This window comes from Gnatocerus cornutus, chromosome 8, assembly GCF_029298725.1.
Source record: "Gnatocerus cornutus isolate USDA-ARS CGAHR chromosome 8, icGnaCorn1.1, whole genome shotgun sequence".
NCBI lineage: Eukaryota > Metazoa > Arthropoda > Insecta > Coleoptera > Tenebrionidae > Gnatocerus > Gnatocerus cornutus.
In genome coordinates, this window is record NC_142240.1 from 12,447,054 (window position 1) to 12,466,155 (window position 19,102).

Sequence of the window (19,102 nt, forward strand, 5' to 3'; positions counted from 1 at the left end):
ATTTGTCAGTCTGGGGGGTTAGTCTTCGAGACAAATTGTACGAATATTACTTTTAAATAACTAATCCTACTATCCATCTTCAGGAATTTCCAAAGTTCCTGGTCAATATCCCTTGTCTGCACTCGCTCCTGGTACTTGCGTTTTTATGGCTAAAAAGAAAAACCGAGTCATAAATAAACAGTCGTATCTTGTTTTAAACTTATTTTAAATCTTACCCTTAAAATAAGAGTCTGCATTTACTACCAACGCGCGCATAACCCGATCTACAGCGCGTTCTTATTATACTTGCAACTTTCGGTGGATTGTAATCATTTCTTTGAAAGTACTCGTTAAACGTGATCCATGTTTTAGATTCAACTTGTTCATTTACGACAGAAAAGATCAACAACGCAAAAAATAAACAGGTAAACATATTTATGCACCAGACTACTGAATTGAAGTGAGCATGATAACATTTTATCAATCTTTTCTTTTGATAAGAAGAGTGAACCGAATTTTACCTTTAGTAAAGTGGACGACAATCTCCAGGGATTATCTGAATTTCATTAGCGTGGCAGTTTGCTCTAGCTCGAATTATATTCGCCGTATTCGTTCCATTCACGCCATTTGGGTTAAAAAATACTTCGAACGAAATCCACACACATAAAACCTCACTTAAAAAAACTATGAGGATTAGAAAAACTGCACCAACGTAAAACTTCATTCTCATTACATGAAATCCACCTTATCACTAAACTAAACTAACTCATCGGTACTTTTATCTATAGATCTACTTACATCATCGAAGTCATCCACAATTGGGAGACAAGTTCGTCCAACCCTTATAAAACCACTTTTGCATTTTACTCTAATAAGGCTTTTAACGCTCAAAGAACCTTTATTGGCGGGCTGACCAAAGACTTTAGCGTGCCAAGTTTGGTAGTCGAGATTTTCTGTTAGGACGCTGGCGAGAATTACGGTGAGAAGAAGAAAACATAACAGTTTTGCAGACATTGTGGTGGTTTGGAGAGAAATCTTTGCAAACTGTGGAAGCTGGCGCCGAAAAGATGATCTTATTATTCGAGATTGTTTGATAAGAATGTTTGCACTGTCATTGTAAAATATTATTTTATTGTTAAGAAAAAATTCCGCATTAACCGAGAATGCGTTGTTAAGCTAGGCGGCTCCAGTTGCAGTTCTAAAGAATTGAGATAAATTTACTTGGAAATGCGCTATCTGGTTTTACATCCGGTAAATTTGTGTCGTCACCCTAATATTGCAACTTCCAGAATCTACTGATAAAGACAAAGATGATTGTAGAAAAACATTGTATTTTAATGAATGATTACTCGAAGGTATTATAAATTCACATTACTATTCTACTCGCATTCTTAGCTTCAAGGAATCAGTTTACTGCCCGGAGAAGAGTTAGTAAATCTGAAAAAAGTTCAATTAGTTCGATTTGCATAAATTTCGGGTGGATTTTTAAATATGTTGGTAACTTTGCCCGTAATATCTCTGACATGTTAAGGCTGAACAACAGGGCTACCAACCTATTTCAAACTCCAGAAAGCGCTTCGATTTTGAGAAGGATTTTGACAAAAAAACATTTATAAGAAGAGATTATTTTATTAATTTTCATAATATTTGCAACAAGAAGTCTTCTAGGAAAAAACTTTAAAGCAATTTGTTGTCTTGTTAAACAATAGAAAAGCTTTAATTGCGCCGGTGTAGCATAGTCGTTTTTATCTTATCATATAACAAGCAATCGGTAGGTATTTAATGTCACTTAATCCAACCAGCATTTACACGACAAAAAATCCGTATTGTTCATAAATCTACAAAGTTTACAACTGATAATGAGACTCCAAATGTTGCTTCAAATTGTGTCAGTCTATTTCTACATTATTTAAAGTTTACATTAATTATTTTCAGTAGAGCGCCTAAGTTTTTATGACTAAAAATCTTACACTCAATAACCAGGTCTTCTAGTAGTTTGCCACTGCCTCGCATTGTTGTTAACAGGTCTGAACAACGGGTTGTTGTTAGGATATCTGTTCAATGTGTTGTTGTTAGTTGGCCTGTACAACGGGTTGTTGTTAGGAAAACTGTTCAATGTATTGTTGTTAGTTGGCCTGTACAACGGGCTGTTGTTAGGATATCTGTTCAGTGTGCTGTTGTTAGTTGGCCTGTACAACGGGCTGTTGTTAGGATATCTGTTCAGTGTGCTGTTGTTAGTTGGCCTGTACCATCCGCTGTTGGCAGGATATCTATTCAATGTGGCGTTGTTAGTTGGCCTGTACCATGTACCATTAGTTGAATATCTATTATTGTTTGGGCTGTACCATGGGCTGTTGTTACCCAATGGTGGTGCTGTCCAGCCGCTACAAAAAATCACGTAAATTCCTCGTTGTATGTTCCATTCATATGTATTTATAAAGAATTCATTAAAAAAATCCTTGTTTCACTTCTGGATAATAATATTTTTAAGACGTTTCTCTAATTATTGTAAAAATTGTTTAAATTTAATAAGCCAATACCAGCTGATATTGATGACATAAGACAAAAAGAATTTTGGGCCAAATCTGAATGTTCTGAATGACATCGATTCGTGTCTTCCCGAACTTGAACTTTTAACACTAAATTACCAGGTAGAAAACTATTGAAATCAAATCAAAAAATTATCCAAAAAATATTTATATGGAGCCCCCCAGACATTTTGCCTAATTTCATAACCACATCCAAACTGATAACCTCTTGATCTGTCCGTCACTTTCAAGGCAATCATTTATAGCATTGATACCAATTAAGTGTTTAAAAAAATCAAAACTAAATCTTACACAATAGCGCCAGGTCTTCTAGTTGTCTGATAAATGCCATTCCTATTAGAAGATAATGTCCTGCAAAAGAAAAAGTCTTTGCAACTATGTAAATAACCCAATTTCTTACTTGTTTCCTGTATTAAATCTACTAGTGATATCTGGGAGAGTAGAAGTGTTTAATTTAAGTTTGAACGGCTCAATACATCCGCCGTCATGGGCGAAATTCGAGCCACCCGAGCACCCATTTGGAATCTCAAAAAGTTGTCTTGATCGTTGACCATTTACAGCATAAAGGCATATGAAAACGCCAAGAAAACCCACAGCAACGTTCATTTTAGTTTGCAAGCAAAACTCTGACTACTCGTATCTACTAAAGGTCATAAAAGCACGCATATCGTACTTACTTATTTAGGTTTATTTTTAGGCGGAATGGTTCTATGCATCCTCCATCATGAGCAACTCTTTGTCCTTCCGGACATTCAGAGATAGAACAATGGAGGATGACACAAAGACTAAAAAACAAGCGCATAAAATTCATAACAAAGCACAACTGATTTTTGTCGATATAATTTACTGTCTATATCGGTCTGACCTCTGCGATGTTTACAAAAAAGAAGCCATTATACTAGTGACTTTATTAACTATGGATTACACTGTCAGTATTACAGACTAAACCAACTTTTGACAGGACCAACATCTTCACTTTCTTCCGTCGTTGTGGGTTCAAGTGTGGTCGTCGGTGTTATGGTGGTCTCTTCCACATTTTTGCTAGGTTCGACTGTCTTATTAACAAGTTCTCCATTAACAAAATCTACGTCAATAATAGGATTTTGTTTTTGTGGTTGGAAATTTCTTGTGATGACCATTCTGACTGGTTTTCCGTGTGTTACAGTGTTACTGGTAAGATCTCGAGTGTTCACTGAATACTTGCTGTCGGAACTTGTGGTAATTCTTGGCTTGGAACTTCCTGATGGTAGTCTTGGGATGTTTCTCAAAAAATCGGCGAAGTTTTCTTCGTCTATAACTTCCACCGGTATGTGAGAGTACGGATCAGCTCTATTATTCCCATACGGACTTGGGTACACCCTACTGGTTGTTGGTAAAGTTCTGAATCTCTGTCTGTTAGTATTGACACTATCATCATCGATGATTTCAACAGGGACGTTAGAGTAAGGATCTGAGGACGTTGATGGTCTAGAATTGTAACTCCTGTAGGAACTTGAAGGTCTAGTATTTAAATTCAGGTAATTGTAAGGACTAGCAAATCTAGTATTGCCGTTGGAGGATGGATATGGCCAGGAATAGTAAGGATAATTAGGATATTGGTATTGATACTGACGCTGAGTGTTACCACAAGATGATTGACAAGGCGATCGATAACTGGAGTATCCTTGGTTGCTTACAGGATAACCATAATTAGAAGGATATTGAATGTATTGAGCAAGCACCCACGAGGGAATTAACAGGACCAAAGAACAATACTTCAGACACATTTTGCGTGTAATTGACTCTAGCTTCATCTAGCAACTGTCCGGAACAAGAAAGGATCTATTATTTATCGTATTCATTGACCGGAGTAACCTGTCCCAAATCTCGCTATAAATAAATTATATCCATAAAATTATCAAGTATTGCAGATAAATGAATGGAGAAACGAATTAAAAAAATAATTTATTCTGAAGAATATAAAAGGCAGTTTGAATCTAGTTCACAATAAACAAAACCATAAACATATTAGTACCCAGGAACACATCTGTTGTTCATCATTCGGAATCCCATTGGGCACCTCATGTTCATTCCTTCGCCATAAAATCCAGAACGTCCTCCAGGAAAACCGCGGTTACCGAAATTAAATCCAGAACCCATTGGTTGTCCAAAGGCTTGTCCAGGGAATCCATAACCGGCGTCGTAGCCCGGCTGCATCATTCCGCCAAATCCGTTTTCCATGGGAAACATGCCTTGACTTAGAGCACACACGATAATACTGATGAAAGTGATGAAAAATAAGGGACTCATTTTGTTTCTTCTCCAATGGTGTAGTTTTAGAAACTGAACATTTTGCAGCTCGGGGTGCTTTAAGTACCTAAGCTATTGTCAGTGACCGAGAAGTCTTGCAAATTTCCGCAAAGATTACAGAGAGTCTGGTCTAAATCGGTAATCTCTTTAGGAACAAGGAAATCATTTCGACGGAATGAGAGTCTGTTTCTTTGTGTCGAGATTTTTTTTGCGTTTTTTTTTGCCTTACACGGAAATGACCCAGCACTGATCAACGACAAAATATTTAATTTTTTGAAAACTGGAGTTACCGGATTTAATTTAGATATTTTAAGTATGTCATAATAGAAATTTCAAAAATGTGTCTTATCTATTCTACGACTTTGTAGTTTGCCAGAGTCAATAAAAAAGTTGCAACCTTTTTAAAAATGAAATTGTTTTCCCCATGTCTCTGAATTCCTTGGCTACAACGTCGTGAACTGTTTGTAAATAAATAATAACAATTTAGAGTTTGGAAACTTTTAATGCAATATCCTACAAAAACTGAAAGTTACATCATTTTCGACTTTTCCATAATTTAAATAAATAAATAGTGAACTACTCAGTAGCTCTAAACTAAACTTTGCATTTTCAGAACTAGAGTGCAGCACATTGTCCACTATCTGTGTCTTCAAAAATCATGAATAAACATACACACACCTTCCATTTATCCTTTTTAAAGGCTTCCTACATTTGATTTGTACCAAATGTCTGGCGGCCACTGTAACTGCAATAAAATCACAATGAAATGTCAAGGTACGAGACTGATAGTAATTTGTTTTTATTACCAGTAACCGGAGCATCGGTCGACGCAGATTGCTCTTTGAGTAAATCGAATTCGTCTGGATTCAAAAAGAATGTTTCAGTTTGAAAAAAACTCCAAAATAGAGTTGTGGCGAACAGAACGAGCACTAATTTGTTGGCCATTTTTTATTCACTTGTTGCACGAAGATTTGTTTAAAGTTGTACAGTGAGACTATAGTAACAGGAATATTTTTAGAAGCATTCGTCATCAATTAATTAATTGCAATTGGAAAGCAAATGTTATCTGTTGAACTGGAAGGTGCCGCAGTAGCTCGATTTTGGCATACAGTTTTTAAAAATTACATTTTTTTTATTTTAAATTACATGCATATTGTACAAGGTTAGTAATATTGTAAAAAAAAAGTAATCTTCTCTTAAAGTGTTCATTATAATACTAGAGAGCAGCACAATATCTCTACACCAAGCTTCCCAAAAATCTTCACGACATCAAATACACACATCTTCCATTGATTCTCTTTGCAGGTGACTGACAGGGAGCACCACCAAACAAATGTCGATTATCCAGTGTAACTACAAGAAAGAGACAGTTAACAAACATTAATAAAATGTTTATTTTATTACCATTAACAGTAGAAGGGGTTGAAACAGCCCGTTTTTGCAGTGTGTCAAATTCTTCAGGATTCAAAAAGAATCCCCGACTTTGAGCTAGACACCAAAGCAATATTACCAAAAGAATCGACTTTTTGATAAACATTTTCCCACTGCACGTTTACTTACGAAAAAATTTTCCCAAAGCGTTTTCACTTTTCCGAACCTTAGAAGAGAACGAAGACAAGATATTTATAACAACCGTCGTCACTGAGTTAAGTCGTATTTATGTTTGTTGACTTGTTTATCCGAATTTTAAGTGCACAATAAAATCATTCCTACGCTTCTGGTTCTTACTACTTACGTTTGTGTTTTTCCTTAACAGGTTCTGCGATTTTGATGATTCGTTTTGTGGTCAGACACGATATCGGGATGATTGAAAAAGATTATAAATTACACAACACTGACTGATAAAGAGGTTAAAATGTTTATTATAATTGAGCGCATATGATTATAACTTACAATGTTTGAAAACTTAAATTAAAGAAGTAAGAATACTTTGAGTATTATACAATTTGGGAGTTTCTTTGTACCACCGCCATCACCAAAGGTACACGCAGTGGCTGCTAACTTTGAAAAAAGGTGGTTGGCATTTAACATCGGTCAAATATTTATTGTCCAATGCAGCTACAAAAAAATGTTAAAAACAGAAATCACTTCTTTTGTGTTTACCAGGAGCACCGGTGGATGTAGACACTGTTTTACCTTCTTCTGGGTTCACAACAAATCCATGGATTTCCGATGAATTCAAAAAAAATAGTGCAATCATCATCAGCAAAGTAATTGAAGTTTTTTTCTCCATGTTAACGAAATATTTCTTGCTCTGATTGGTTAAGTTTCATTTCACTACACCACGCGGAATACAAATTTTTATTAAATGCATAAGATGGTTTGAAAATTCTGAGCGTTATCGCGTCGGCATAACGATAATGTCCAATCAGGGAAAACATTATTTTACGTCATTTGATTAAACCTGATTTATTTGTGTTTATAATATCGGAAAGTTTAAGTCAGGAGATAACAAGCTGAGAGATTGAGGCCTTGATCATTAAACTCGAAATGCCCTTCATGATCCCTTTGATAACTGAGAAATGTAGGTAAATTTTAAAAACTCAGGATAGCAAAATATAATTTATTCGACATAAATAACAAAGAATACAGAGCGGTGATAAGAATGATTACTTTGTATTCCGTGACTTCACGTTGACCCGGCACTTCTTGCGATAAAAAATTGTTCTAAACACTTTAACTAAGAAGTACTCGTACTATTCCTTGTTTGACCGCCACTTCTTGTACAAGGTCCACTTTGCTGGGTCAATAAACCACTTATGCTATCTAGTACTCCACAAACAACACCACTGGCGGTACCAACGACACCTCCGGTTATACCATCAATAGCACCACCAACTCCACTAACAACACCACTAACTGTACCACCCAGTCCATTTAAGAGACCCCCAGTTAAAGAACCAACTGTGTTAGCCAAGTCTCCGATTAGTCCTCTACCTGTAGGCTGACAGAGATTTTCGTGGAAAAGGCAGGCAAGACACAGAAATAAGATTAAGTACTTCATTGTGGATTTCTCTGAGAATTGACTAACCTGTTTTGTTTTTATATACCTGCGAAAATTCAGTCTTAAAACGGAAGGAAACATGATTAAAACAGCTTTAGAATTTAATTCCTTTATTTACTCGTAGCTAAATCCTACAACGGAAGGAAAAACAGCTCTCAAGGAATGTTACGAATTTACTTGTTTAAATAGAAAATATTTTGCACTTTTGTTGATTAAAGATACGAGCACGAGGTAACAAAATATTTACACCACTAGTTACCTACCTAAATTAAATTAATAATTTAATAACTTTGGTTTAGGGTCCCTTTGACGTCGCGAGCACGACTATAATCTCACTTAATCCTTTTTTTCCAGCATATAAAAGGTAACCTTCTTCAGTCTTAGTCAAAACTTTCAACAAACATTCGAAACCGTGACAATGAAAATTGCTTTCGTCCTATTTTTATGCGCCGTTTACTTCAGCAATGTTGAATCAAGACCTGGAATTCTTGGAGGTGCTGGAAATGTTGCTGATGGAATTATTGGAGGCGCAGTTGGTGGAGTCGTTGGCGGAGTTGTCGGTGGAGTTGGAGGTGCCGTCGATGGAGCCCTTGATGGTGTTGGGAACGACATCAAATGTATTCTGAATGGTGGAGCTAGTGAATGTACAACAGCGACTTCGGGGGATAATTAAATTGAAAAAGTTGATGATGACAATTTTTTTGTATTTATTTTTGGAATAAAGTTAATTTTATTGTAAGTTTGTTGTATTTTATTAAAAAGTAACGAATGAGTTAAAAGAAAAAAAAAATTAAAACTAAGACTTCTTAGGAAAACCCCAAAACTGTGTCAAATTGTCCAAAGACAAAAATCTAAAACGATTATCACTGCCTAAGTGACATAGTCGAAGAAACTTTCGGTTGAAAACTTTCTCACGGGTTGTCGATTTTTTTTTAATAAAAAATGAAATGCGAACTAGTTAATCCAAGGGTAAATCATTAATTTAATTGAATTTAAAAAAATTAAAACAATTTACAAATTGTCTTCAAATTTACAAAACAATTTTGTCTTCAAAGTAATTTGAACAATTATTTTCAACACATTTATTTATTCACTAGGTATAGCAAATTTTAAAATCAGAGGCGAATCAACTAAAAATTTTATCTACAAAAAAATAATTTTTGAAATTTCTCAAAACTTTTCAAGATTTTTTTACATTCCACAATTTAACACCAAAATAAGAAAATTTGAAGACATCCTTACTTACAGCATAAACAAAAATTTGAAAAACAGCTTTTCTAATGCCTTCAGGTAAATGAACTTAAAATTCCAACGTGCGTAAACTAAGCAAAATATTTGTATGTATAATTGCGAGTCTTAACAAAAATTGAACGTCACACACTTAAATATAACAGTACGTGTAATGGAAGGTTTTGATAAATCTCTAATTTTTTTATTTGATCAAATAAAAAATATTTTGACGTACCTTGTGTTAACATAGGGAAAATGATAAGCATTTTAGTGTTGTTTTACGAATTAACAATAGAAATTCAAATAATATAAAAAATGTTAACAAACGTAATTAAATGGAAAATTACGTTTTACTGAACATTCCAAAGTCGCCCAATAATTTTTAATTTTACGCTATTAATAAAGAAATTATTTCTTTTACAAAAAATTCTTTAGCCGAAGAAAAAAGTCGCTGATTTGTTTAATGTATAATTCCGCACACGAGCAGACCCTAAATAAAGCACATATTTGCTCGTGTTTATCGTCCAGCTCAAAAAGCTTACTTTTCTTAAAAGTCTTAGTATGTTTGACCAGGCATAAAAGATTTTTTTTTAATCTCTCCTGTTATATAAAAGACTGCTTCTTCGCAGCATCTCCATCCACGCAAAACAAGCAACAATGAAGTTCATCGTATTCTTGGTCTGTCTCTTCTTCTACTTCTACTCAGTAGAATCCAAACCCGGACTTCTTGGCGGTCTTGGAGATCTAGTCGACGATACCGTTGGTGGAGTTGTTAACGTAGTTGGAGATGTTGTTGATGGTGTTGGACAAACTGCTGGCTGTTTAGTGGATGTTCTTGGAAATTTGTTAGCCGGACAAGCACCACCTTGCGACGGAGGAACCTCCACTGGTCAAACACAGCAATAAATACAACATTTCGACCCAAGAAACCGCATTGTAATATACGAGAATGTTTTTAAATAAATTACGAGTTTTCTAACTACATATTTTTGTTATTTTTAACGCTCGTCCTCTAAATTTGCTAAGCGTTAATCCTTAAGGACGCTGTTTTGTACACAACCTTCTAATTTTTTCGTATATAAGTCACAATCGCTCGGGGGGTAACTAAAACTCTAATACCTATTCGTACGAAAATCATTATCAATCATGAAAGTGACTTTTGTACTTTTGTACGTAATTTTCTGTTGTTTTGCGGTCAACTCAGTAGAGTCTAGACCAGCAGGAGGACTCGACACCGTTCTTGGTGGTGTAGGTGGCACTCTGGATCTAGTGAATGGTCTGCTTGGAGGACTTGTTGGTGGACTCGTTGGTAATCTACTACCAAGTCCTGCAAATACCGCTACGGGAGGAGGACAAGCTGCACCGCAACAATAATGTTAAATCAAGAGAAGATTTTAATGATGATTTGACCGTTTATTATTTCTCTCTGTAAAATTTGTGTTTCTGAATTGTGTAAATGCAGGTTTTGTTTAAATAAACATTTTACAAGTATTTTTTCGTTGATTTTATTTTTTATCCTAATAATAAAAGATGAATTATGTGGAAATTAAAAAAAAAAAGATAACGAAATCTTCCACATTTCTCCACTCCGTATACAGGTGTCCGGAAAGTCGCGCATCACCGTAATACTGTATTATCGGACAATGCCATAGATCACCGGAAAAATGTTAAAACAATCCATGTCTTCAATTTTTCGAGATATGATGAATTCAAGAGTAAAAGTTTAATGCCAAAATTAACGATTTCTGTGCAATAATTTTAGGTTCAAATGAATTTGTTACCTAAAAGACATTTTGCGCAAAGGCATGGTGCAAAAAAATCGGAAAAATCTTGTAAGAAATGCCTGAAAACTGTTAACAAAATTTTCGAGTCAATAATCTCGATCAGTGTGGCATCGAAACTATAGTTACATTACTCGTTCATGAACCGACCTGACTAACACCAACAATACAACAGCAACGTTACTATGACTTTGAATACTGGAAATTTAAATTATTGGGGGAACAGTTCGGCAATGTTGCCATTTTCTTAATTTTCTTTTGTTCCTCCTGCTATAACAGAGAGTCTAAAATTTTTTTTAACATTTTTTTGGTATTCTGGGCGATCACCCATTTACCCCCTTTCAAGGTGGTGCGCCACTTTCCGGACACCCTCTATTTCACAGAAAAAAATATACAGTAGACAGTAGTAGTAATCGAAGTTTTTAGAAATTGAAAAATTTCAATGTATTTTGGTCCCCTCTATAATGAATTTTCCCTCCCGAACTCTCGTTAATTTGTAGTCTCTCGCGTAGGTGGACAAGAAAAACAGAAAACTTCTGAACAAGCTATTCTTAAAAATTTCATTGCAGCTTCAAAATCAGATTGTTTTGACTCTTTTAACTAGGGGTTCTTGGAAGTTTCGTCGAAGCATAAGTCTCTTTCACCAGAAGAATTCATAGCTTAGAAAAAATAAGTTTTACGATATTTCTTCAAAGTGGAGTTAGTGAATTTTACGCTCTCTTCTCTGATTGGTTTGTTTATTCTGACTACTGTCTGTTTGCCTTTAAATTCTCGTTTACTTGAATTTTGTCTTCTCTCTCTCTCAATTATTTGAATCACCGAGAGTTTCGAATTTCTGAGAGTTCAAATTAGTGAGAGTCGACTGTATTATAATTTGAACTTTTTGGCAAGTCTCTTGAATTTCAAATTATCGAGGGTCTACTGTAAATATCTATAGTAAACAATTTTGCAAGCCCAATTAAAGACAATCCATAAAAAAGAGAGTTTTCCTTTTGTCACAATTTCTTAAAAAACTCCCAAAAAATTTAAACCTGGTGACGACAATCCGAAATCCGAACCAGTCCTGTTTGTTTCCATCCCAGGCGAGTGGAAATAAACCCAAACAGGTGGACCAAGGAAAAACCTGTGTCGCACGTAATGGGAAGTTTTCTTAACATCATCATGACTCTTTATTTTGGACTTAACCAAAAACTAAATATTTTGACGTTATGTTAGCATATGACGAACATTCTCGTAGTTTGTGGTATTCCACAAATGAATAAGCGTTTAAGTTAATGCAAATAAAAAATAAAAAACGTTGGCATTTTAGTGGAAACTTCCTAAAACGAGTACATAATAAAAAAATATTTCTAATTTGAAACCACTAACAATACTTTTGGATCAATAACACTCAAACACAAAAAACTCAAAAATAATAATAAAAGTTTAGTTAAAATTATTCCCAACAAATGTTTATCCTCTTTAATATTCTGTTAAAAAAATTAAGTACTAAATTACGGGTATATAAAAATCACAATGTTTGACCAAGCATAAGACTCTTAATCCCACATTTTTTGCATATAAAAGAGCTGCTTCTTCGTTTCCTTGTCACAAGTCATATCCACTCTTAAGAAAGTTTGAAGTACCACACAAAATTAAAATGAAGTTCGTAGCATTTGTCATCTGCCTCTTCTTCTGCATCTACCTAGCAGAATCCAAACCTGGTATTGTTGGTGGTATTGGAAACATAGTTGATGGAATAGTTGGAGATGGAGTTGGTGTAGTCGGTGATATTGTTGATGATGTTGGAAACACGGTTCACTGTCTGGTAGATGTCGCAGGAAATTTGATAGCCGGACAACTTGGACCATGCGCTGGAGGTACCGCCAAAGCAGAAGAGTAATAACAAGAAAATTTACAAAAATTGTAAGACATAAAAGTATTTTGTAATAAAGTTTTATTTTCTGCAATTGTTGCTCTTAATTACATAACAATTATTGTAACGTCCTCCACGATAAGATTTAAATAAATTGAACTGCTAATCCAAAAGGACACTTCACTTTAGCAAACGTGCTCTAATCCCCCCATTTTTAAATATAAAAAGACGACCAATTTCAGGCTGCTAGTTCTGCGAAACTTTTTCAACAAATCTCTAAAAACATTAAGACCATTTTTGTGGTTTTATTTGTCTACACTCTCTCGATCAGCAGTGTTGAGAGTAAGCCAGCAGGACTAGCAGATTTTCTTGGTGGTCTTGGTAACACTCTTGATGGTGTCGTCGGTGGTCTCGTTGGAGGAGTTGTTGGTACTTTGCTACCAGCGCAAGGCAGCGCGTCCGGACAAGTCCCAGCGAATGTGCCACAACAATAAATGGTATCAAATCAAATTATAAGTTAACCGTAAAATTATAAAACTGCCTCTCTTGTAATGATGTGAAGTTTCCCAATTTCCTGTGACGTAGATTACAAAAACATTTATGTAAGACTTATTTGAATAAAAAACAAACCACATTTATGTTTACTTCAACTTTGATCTTAATGGAAACTATAACGATTACACAGAACTTGTTAAAACTTCTCCCTGCATTTTCCTTGCCCATCATCCTCAAACCCGTCATTGCAGTTCGGCTTAGCCCCCAAAATCCTTTTCCCTCCCGGAACTGTAACTACCTCTACATCGGCTTCAGTGGTGCTAGACACCTTCTCCGACGTGTTTTCATGGTTGTTACGAATGGTGACATCTACAAAAACGCACTTAGCTTCGTTCGACTTTAAACATTCTTACCTTCATTCTTATTAGTAGTAGTTTCCTTATTTTCTTCCGTACATTCCAAATTTGGTCTATGCAGTACCGCTCCACCAACTCGTCTTACCCCACAACGAACCGTATGTCCAGTTTTTTGGATATTATCAAAAATTAACCCAGACTCGACTAATGTTAAATACAAGAGAAAAAGTAGCACCACAGGCTTCATGATTAGCCGAACATTGATTGTTGACGTGTCTTTTTTGATAGATATTTCCATGCAGTTGTATCAAAAGTTTATCACATGATTTTGTTTTGAAGAAAGTACCTCGGACTGATAAAGAAACAGTTAACTGATGGCAATGTTTATTAAAATTAAATTAAAATTAGAAGTATTATTTGTAAGTTTCCCTGCAGCGACCAGCTCGGTCCATTCTTTCTCCAGGACCACAGTTCGATCTTGCCCAGATAACACGTTTTTCTTCCATTACGACTTCACTAGATTTGGATTTGGGTACTTCTAGAAATAACATTAATATCATTAATAAATGTATAAAAAAATTGAGACCAAACCTGGAGTTGGTTTTTCATCACAAAGAGAACAGACTTCTTTTTTGCTGGGAAAGCACGCGATTAAATTAATACACAAGACAATAATTATAACCAGCCTCATAGTGAAGGTTAAGAATAATGACACAAATGACCATTACTATCAAGTTACCACGACATATTTCCGTACTAGCTTATCAAAGTGTTTAATTCTGTGAACAGTATAAAGTTTTATAACGAAAGGTGGACAGGTGACGAAATAAAAAACGGGAAATTATTCAAATACTTTATTTATCCTCATCATCCTCCCACTGTAACATACATTTATTATTGACCAAAACATAGGACTCTTGACAAGTGATGATATCAAATAAATTCCGATTTCCTAACGTAACTGCAATCAATAAATTAACACGATGGATCACAAATTAAATACTTACTATTCACAGTTTTTGTTGTATTTTTACCCTCGTTGGCACTGCCAGTCCATATCAATACAAAAGCAGATAAAAAAAGCAAAATACGGAAAAATATAGCCATAATTACGTGCGAGCTCTGTGCACTCTGAACGTCTCTATCAATTTGTTTAGTTTATCAATTTAAAAAACACTCGTTGCCGTTAAGAGAGGCAGTAAATAAAGTTATAAAACGACAAACATGAATTTATTTAACTATGTTTAGTAGAAAACTGGTCTGCATCTCCCACGGATTAATTTTGCACGGAATTTACACTTATCAGGTCTTAAAGCTTCCAAACGTTGGAACAAAACTAAAATAGAGATAACAGAAATTTATTAAACTTGAACTATTTATTACCGTTATTTTGAGGCACTTCTTCATCAAATATTTCCACAGAATCAGAAATTATTTTGTTTTTTGTCCGGGAATTTCCAGGATTATTACCGTTATTTTGAGACACTTGTTCATTAAATGTTTCCAGAGAATCAGAAATGGTTTTGTTTTTTCTCCGGGAATTTACAGGAGTCGAAGCCACCCACATATGCCAAGATTAGTAATAAACAAATCGTAAACAGCAAATGTGAATTGAAAGCTCGCATGTTTTGAATTATTGCGTTAAAATTCCAATGGTCAACTCGTTACTGAGAATGAACATTTTGATAAGACTTTACAGTAAATTTCAAAGTTACTTTGAGGTTTTTTTCTTCGGAGAAATGAAGATAACCTTTGTTATCAAAAGAGCTCGGATGTTTATGTCTACAAGTCGCTCTATTTTTAGTTTTGAAAGCCTTAAAGAAAAAAAACACAGTGTATTAAGGGACTCCTTTGTTTATCACCAAAATTACAAAAGAAAAAAAATCCACAGATTTTTGAAATTTCGCGTTCCGGTTAATACTCTTCCCGGCAGCGCCCTTGCTTATCCATTCGGTGTCCCGCGGGACAATTGGATCCAGCAAAGATGATTCTTCTTCCTTCTTCTTCGCCCTCACCAGTTGAATTAGATTCATGTCCTCGAACATCTATTGCGATTTCGGTTACTGCTGCTTTTTCATCTACAGAGAAATCTGATTAAACCGTTTAAAATAAAATAAAATTCTAATACCAAGACCAATTTGATTCTCAGTTTCTTGAGTTTGGCAAGGATCGTTCGCATGTTCGTGCGTCTTAAAAAGACTTCCAAATTTATGAAGACCACATTTGATATCTTTGCCGGCTTTCGAAACCCCCAACTTAATTCCCTCAATAAGGTGTGAATCCACAATTGTCACAACACAAAAACACAAAACCAAACACACTTGCAACTTCATTGTCACTGAACTGGATGAAAAACAAACTGTGGTTATCAGCTGACTGCGAGTTCTAAGATCCGAAATCGAACTTGGTGGCACATTGTTTGGTCACTGAGGAATACATTTGCCCACTGTCGCAGTTTCCACGAAAATTAATTAATTGTTTGGGTTTTTGGGTCACACTGGTTTTTCGCACCCAACCAGTGTTGTTGGAAACGGTTTTTTGACCTACTTCAACCGTATTATTGGAAACTTTTTTAGTTATAGGACCTGCCTTAACACCCAGAAGACAAAGTAGCAAAATTATAACGTAAAAACAATGACATTTCATTGTTAAGAGAAACTTGGATTTTGGACAAAAATGCTTTTAATTGGTGCTGACACATCAGCCACGAGGAGCCTTTTATTGATAACCTTATCATCCCGTCCTGCTTGTTTTTCTTGCAGACTATCATCCTCAATACGCAGTATTTTCGATAGCATTTAACCTTTGCAGAGAATTAACAGTAAAACCTGGCATTCCCGTAAATCCATTACCGGACGAAAAAAAACTTTTACGCAGTTAAACCTTATCATTTAAAAATAAAGTCAATTTATTTGCTCGATTTATTGTTTTATGAAATATGGAAGAACATCAATTGGTGCAGGATAGTCTTTAATAATTTGAGGCCCTTCGTAGACATGCCCGTCGTTTCCATCTTCCCAAAGACCGTCAGGTATAACAATATTTCTGCTTGTGGCTCCCTGTTCAACCACCGGAGCAACCAGTATTTTCTCACCCAACAAATACTCTGCAAAAAAAGTTTGATTCGTATTAAAAACCTGTCTAAACTCACGATCGTTCGCTTTCAACGCATCGGGATTTGTAGGATCCACCCACCAAATTGGGGGGTTAACCGGAACGCCAGTGGCGATGCTGTTGTTCATTGCTGCAAGAATCTCATCGCTGTATTCAGCATGTAAAGCCACGTATTTCTTAATGATTTCTACTCCGTCAAACTGAAATTGTACCGTTAGAACGGGTGAAATCCGAAGAGATTAAAATTACATCACTTTCGAACTCCCAAGGCAAGAAACTGAACTGCATTGAAGGCATGAAGGTGTTGGCTTGAGTCCAACGAGCAATCAATTCCGCTGTGGGTTGGTCGCCGTAGCCGTTACCTCCTATCATATCTGGTAAAGCACTAACAACGAATTACTCCTGAAGAAGTAACCACAATACTTACAAAACGTAGCCATTCAAATTAAACTGCAAGAGACCTGTAATTAGGGAGTGAAGACCGTTGTCGAGCCCCCACCTCGAGTCCCTGTCTAACATTCTTAGAAAAATCCCCAAGTCTTGAGTCCTCCACGCTGATCTCACTTCAATCAACCCTCCGAAATTAGCACACGTGCGAACGTAAGTCGATGTTAACAAATTTGGGCTCTCCTCGATATCCCCAATAAGAACTGGATTCTGGGGACCATAGTCGCTTTCACCGGCATCAAATTTAAAGGCATTTATTCCGTGCTTTTCCTGTAATAATTTTAGTCTGTCGGTGAACCATTTTTGGGCTCCTTCTTTTGAAAAATCGACAATGTGAGCTGGGTTACCATCCCACCAGTTGGTTTCGTCACTCCCATCAATTCTCGACTTAATGAAAAAATCTAGAAAGGAAATAAAGTTGTGGTTTCGTTGAAGGATAAGTACCGTTTTCTTGTCCGTATTTTCGGGGTTCTTCACAGTCGTCGTTGACGAACGGGTGAGTCCAGAGGGTTACTGTAAAGCCCAAGTCTTTTAGACTTTTGACAGTTTCATTAATGTTGGCGAACTGAGCATCGTTGAAAACGAGGGAACCGTAGCATGTCTAAGGACCAAAACTAAACGTCTGTGTGTAAAAAAAGACAACTAACCTCCCAATAGTCGTCAATTTCGATCTGCCCTGTGAAATTGTGGTTTGCTATGTCCGTGGCAAAATCCACTACAATCTTATCATTAATATCTTTTTTATATTTAGCCCAAGTGGTCCAGATTGGGTTACGAATTATCCACTCGTCCGGATGAGCTACAACAAAGCAATAGTCTCCAGAAGAGCTAACTATTTCAATAACCTTTAGGTTTGCCCAAGTAGGTGTTTACAGCGTGAAGATGTGCCGCCCGAGGATCATCTCGAGCCACCAAAGTATAATTCAATGTCACCTTAAAAAAAATTAACACTTTTCTCGGCGCGGTAAAATCTTACTTCGTCTCGTCCCACGTAAGGTCCAGAAACTGCCCCTATGAAGCAAATACTTCCAGGTTTGATATTATTCTGATCTAAATACAGAGGAACCTTGTCTTCAACAAAAATATAGCCACCGAGCGAATTTAACCAATAGCGCTCTCCAACAGCCCCGTTATCACTTTTTATCGTGGTGTAAACTCGGTTTTTAAATTCCACGTCCTGAATTGGATAACTAGCTTGCCATTTTTCGGGACCTCCGTACCAATTGACATTGCTGCCGTTTAGGTCTAAGCAATCTTGGAATGTGGCTTCAGTGTTGTTTGATTGCCAAACGAAAGAAAATCCGTTGTCCACGTCACTGATAGTCAAAACAACGTCGTCGATAACAAAAGTGCATTTAGACCACCCATCACAGTCTGCAGGTGGATCCAGAGTTCTACCTATTGCAATTTCTCCGGAAATTTTCACAACTTCGGCTAAAACCCACTCTCACTTCAATTAATTCAATAAAAAAATATTACCTAGAGTAACAGTAATTAGAACCGAATCCGCTGAAATCGTAACATCTAGAGCTAGAGAGTCATCGTATTGATTGACCAGACGTAGCCCTTGGACGCCGACAAGAAGACACAAGAAAGCGACTGAAATTTGAGATGCATGGACGAGGTATAGGATGTAATTCGCTTACCAATTTTGAACTTCATTTTTTAGCTCTTGGAGACATGCAGTTGGTTTTATATGATTGATCACAATTTATCTAATCGCGATTATTTTTAAACTGAGTGGGCCACTCAAAAATTGCGTGTGATGATTGTCGGTTTTGCTGTAAAATAATGCAGAGACAATTATTTTTATTGACCTTCTCGCTAATTTTGTGTTTCCGTTGTGTAAAAACACTTAATCTTTCTCAGGATGGCTATAATTATGTCAGGATGGTTCTTAATAATTATTTCAATTAGTGTAGAAATAAATCCAAATTCTCGAAATTTTGAGAGATATAATTGGATCAAACAAACAATACACTCACTTCTCAAGAGCATTATCT

The 19,102-nt window shown here is 35.9% G+C and overlaps 5 protein-coding genes and 6 long non-coding RNA genes across 13 annotated transcripts; all 11 read right to left on the reverse strand.

Moving 5' to 3' along the window:
* Nucleotides 1-10: 10 nt before the first annotated feature.
* On the reverse strand, nt 11-1,194 carry LOC148169889 (uncharacterized). 2 transcript variants are annotated; one of them, XR_015770588.1, is made up of 2 exons: nt 778-1,194; nt 11-149 (listed from the first exon to the last, which is right to left on the reverse strand). It is a non-coding gene; the product is annotated as an uncharacterized LOC148169889 (long non-coding RNA). The 2 variants fall into 2 exon arrangements; XR_015770589.1 differs by lacking the exon at nt 778-1,194 and adding an exon at nt 501-739.
* Nucleotides 1,195-1,293: 99 nt separating this feature from the next.
* LOC148169890 (uncharacterized) lies at nt 1,294-3,172 on the reverse strand. The gene is made up of 4 exons (XM_088043618.1): nt 2,929-3,172; nt 2,820-2,879; nt 1,950-2,363; nt 1,294-1,416 (listed from the first exon to the last, which is right to left on the reverse strand). The coding sequence occupies exons 1-3, from the start codon at nt 3,132-3,134 to the stop codon at nt 1,952-1,954; spliced, it is 678 nt and encodes a 225-aa protein (XP_087899744.1). The 5' UTR covers nt 3,135-3,172; the 3' UTR covers nt 1,294-1,416; nt 1,950-1,951.
* A 249-nt stretch (nt 3,173-3,421) lies between these two features.
* Nucleotides 3,422-4,320, reverse strand: LOC148169891 (uncharacterized). Its single transcript, XM_088043617.1, has one exon. It carries the CDS (start codon nt 4,292-4,294, stop codon nt 3,464-3,466), a length of 831 nt encoding a protein of 276 aa, XP_087899743.1. The 5' UTR covers nt 4,295-4,320; the 3' UTR covers nt 3,422-3,463.
* Nucleotides 4,321-5,363: 1,043 nt separating this feature from the next.
* Nucleotides 5,364-5,914, reverse strand: LOC148169892 (uncharacterized). Its single transcript, XR_015770587.1, has 2 exons — nt 5,624-5,914; nt 5,364-5,562 (listed from the first exon to the last, which is right to left on the reverse strand). It is a non-coding gene; the product is annotated as an uncharacterized LOC148169892 (long non-coding RNA).
* Nucleotides 5,915-6,659: 745 nt separating this feature from the next.
* On the reverse strand, nt 6,660-7,144 carry LOC148169893 (uncharacterized). The gene is made up of 2 exons (XR_015770590.1): nt 6,921-7,144; nt 6,660-6,875 (listed from the first exon to the last, which is right to left on the reverse strand). It is a non-coding gene; the product is annotated as an uncharacterized LOC148169893 (long non-coding RNA).
* A 5,607-nt stretch (nt 7,145-12,751) lies between these two features.
* Nucleotides 12,752-13,851, reverse strand: LOC148169894 (uncharacterized). Of its 2 annotated transcripts, XR_015770606.1 has the most exons (3): nt 13,596-13,851; nt 13,318-13,551; nt 12,752-13,261 (listed from the first exon to the last, which is right to left on the reverse strand). XR_015770606.1 is itself a non-coding variant. In XM_088043761.1 (2 exons), exons 1-2 carry the CDS (start codon nt 13,834-13,836, stop codon nt 13,379-13,381), a joined length of 414 nt encoding a protein of 137 aa, XP_087899887.1. In that variant the 5' UTR covers nt 13,837-13,851; the 3' UTR covers nt 12,752-13,378. The 2 variants fall into 2 exon arrangements, 1 of the variants encoding a protein (XP_087899887.1); XM_088043761.1 differs by having other exon boundaries at nt 12,752-13,551.
* Nucleotides 13,852-13,905: 54 nt separating this feature from the next.
* On the reverse strand, nt 13,906-14,290 carry LOC148169895 (uncharacterized). Its single transcript, XR_015770608.1, has 2 exons — nt 14,130-14,290; nt 13,906-14,076 (listed from the first exon to the last, which is right to left on the reverse strand). It is a non-coding gene; the product is annotated as an uncharacterized LOC148169895 (long non-coding RNA).
* Nucleotides 14,291-14,379: 89 nt separating this feature from the next.
* On the reverse strand, nt 14,380-14,653 carry LOC148169896 (uncharacterized). The gene is made up of 2 exons (XR_015770609.1): nt 14,546-14,653; nt 14,380-14,499 (listed from the first exon to the last, which is right to left on the reverse strand). It is a non-coding gene; the product is annotated as an uncharacterized LOC148169896 (long non-coding RNA).
* A 93-nt stretch (nt 14,654-14,746) lies between these two features.
* LOC148169897 (uncharacterized) lies at nt 14,747-15,248 on the reverse strand. The gene is made up of 2 exons (XR_015770607.1): nt 14,922-15,248; nt 14,747-14,874 (listed from the first exon to the last, which is right to left on the reverse strand). It is a non-coding gene; the product is annotated as an uncharacterized LOC148169897 (long non-coding RNA).
* Nucleotides 15,249-15,374: 126 nt separating this feature from the next.
* Nucleotides 15,375-16,141, reverse strand: LOC148169898 (uncharacterized). Its single transcript, XM_088043763.1, has 2 exons — nt 15,667-16,141; nt 15,375-15,616 (listed from the first exon to the last, which is right to left on the reverse strand). Exons 1-2 carry the CDS (start codon nt 15,869-15,871, stop codon nt 15,453-15,455), a joined length of 369 nt encoding a protein of 122 aa, XP_087899889.1. The 5' UTR covers nt 15,872-16,141; the 3' UTR covers nt 15,375-15,452.
* A 287-nt stretch (nt 16,142-16,428) lies between these two features.
* tobi (target of brain insulin) lies at nt 16,429-18,846 on the reverse strand. The gene is made up of 10 exons (XM_088043393.1): nt 18,746-18,846; nt 18,579-18,698; nt 18,076-18,533; nt 17,945-18,032; nt 17,747-17,898; nt 17,544-17,700; nt 17,080-17,500; nt 16,902-17,037; nt 16,690-16,852; nt 16,429-16,644 (listed from the first exon to the last, which is right to left on the reverse strand). Exons 1-10 carry the CDS (start codon nt 18,759-18,761, stop codon nt 16,460-16,462), a joined length of 1,896 nt encoding a protein of 631 aa, XP_087899519.1. The 5' UTR covers nt 18,762-18,846; the 3' UTR covers nt 16,429-16,459.
* Nucleotides 18,847-19,102: the final 256 nt, after the last annotated feature.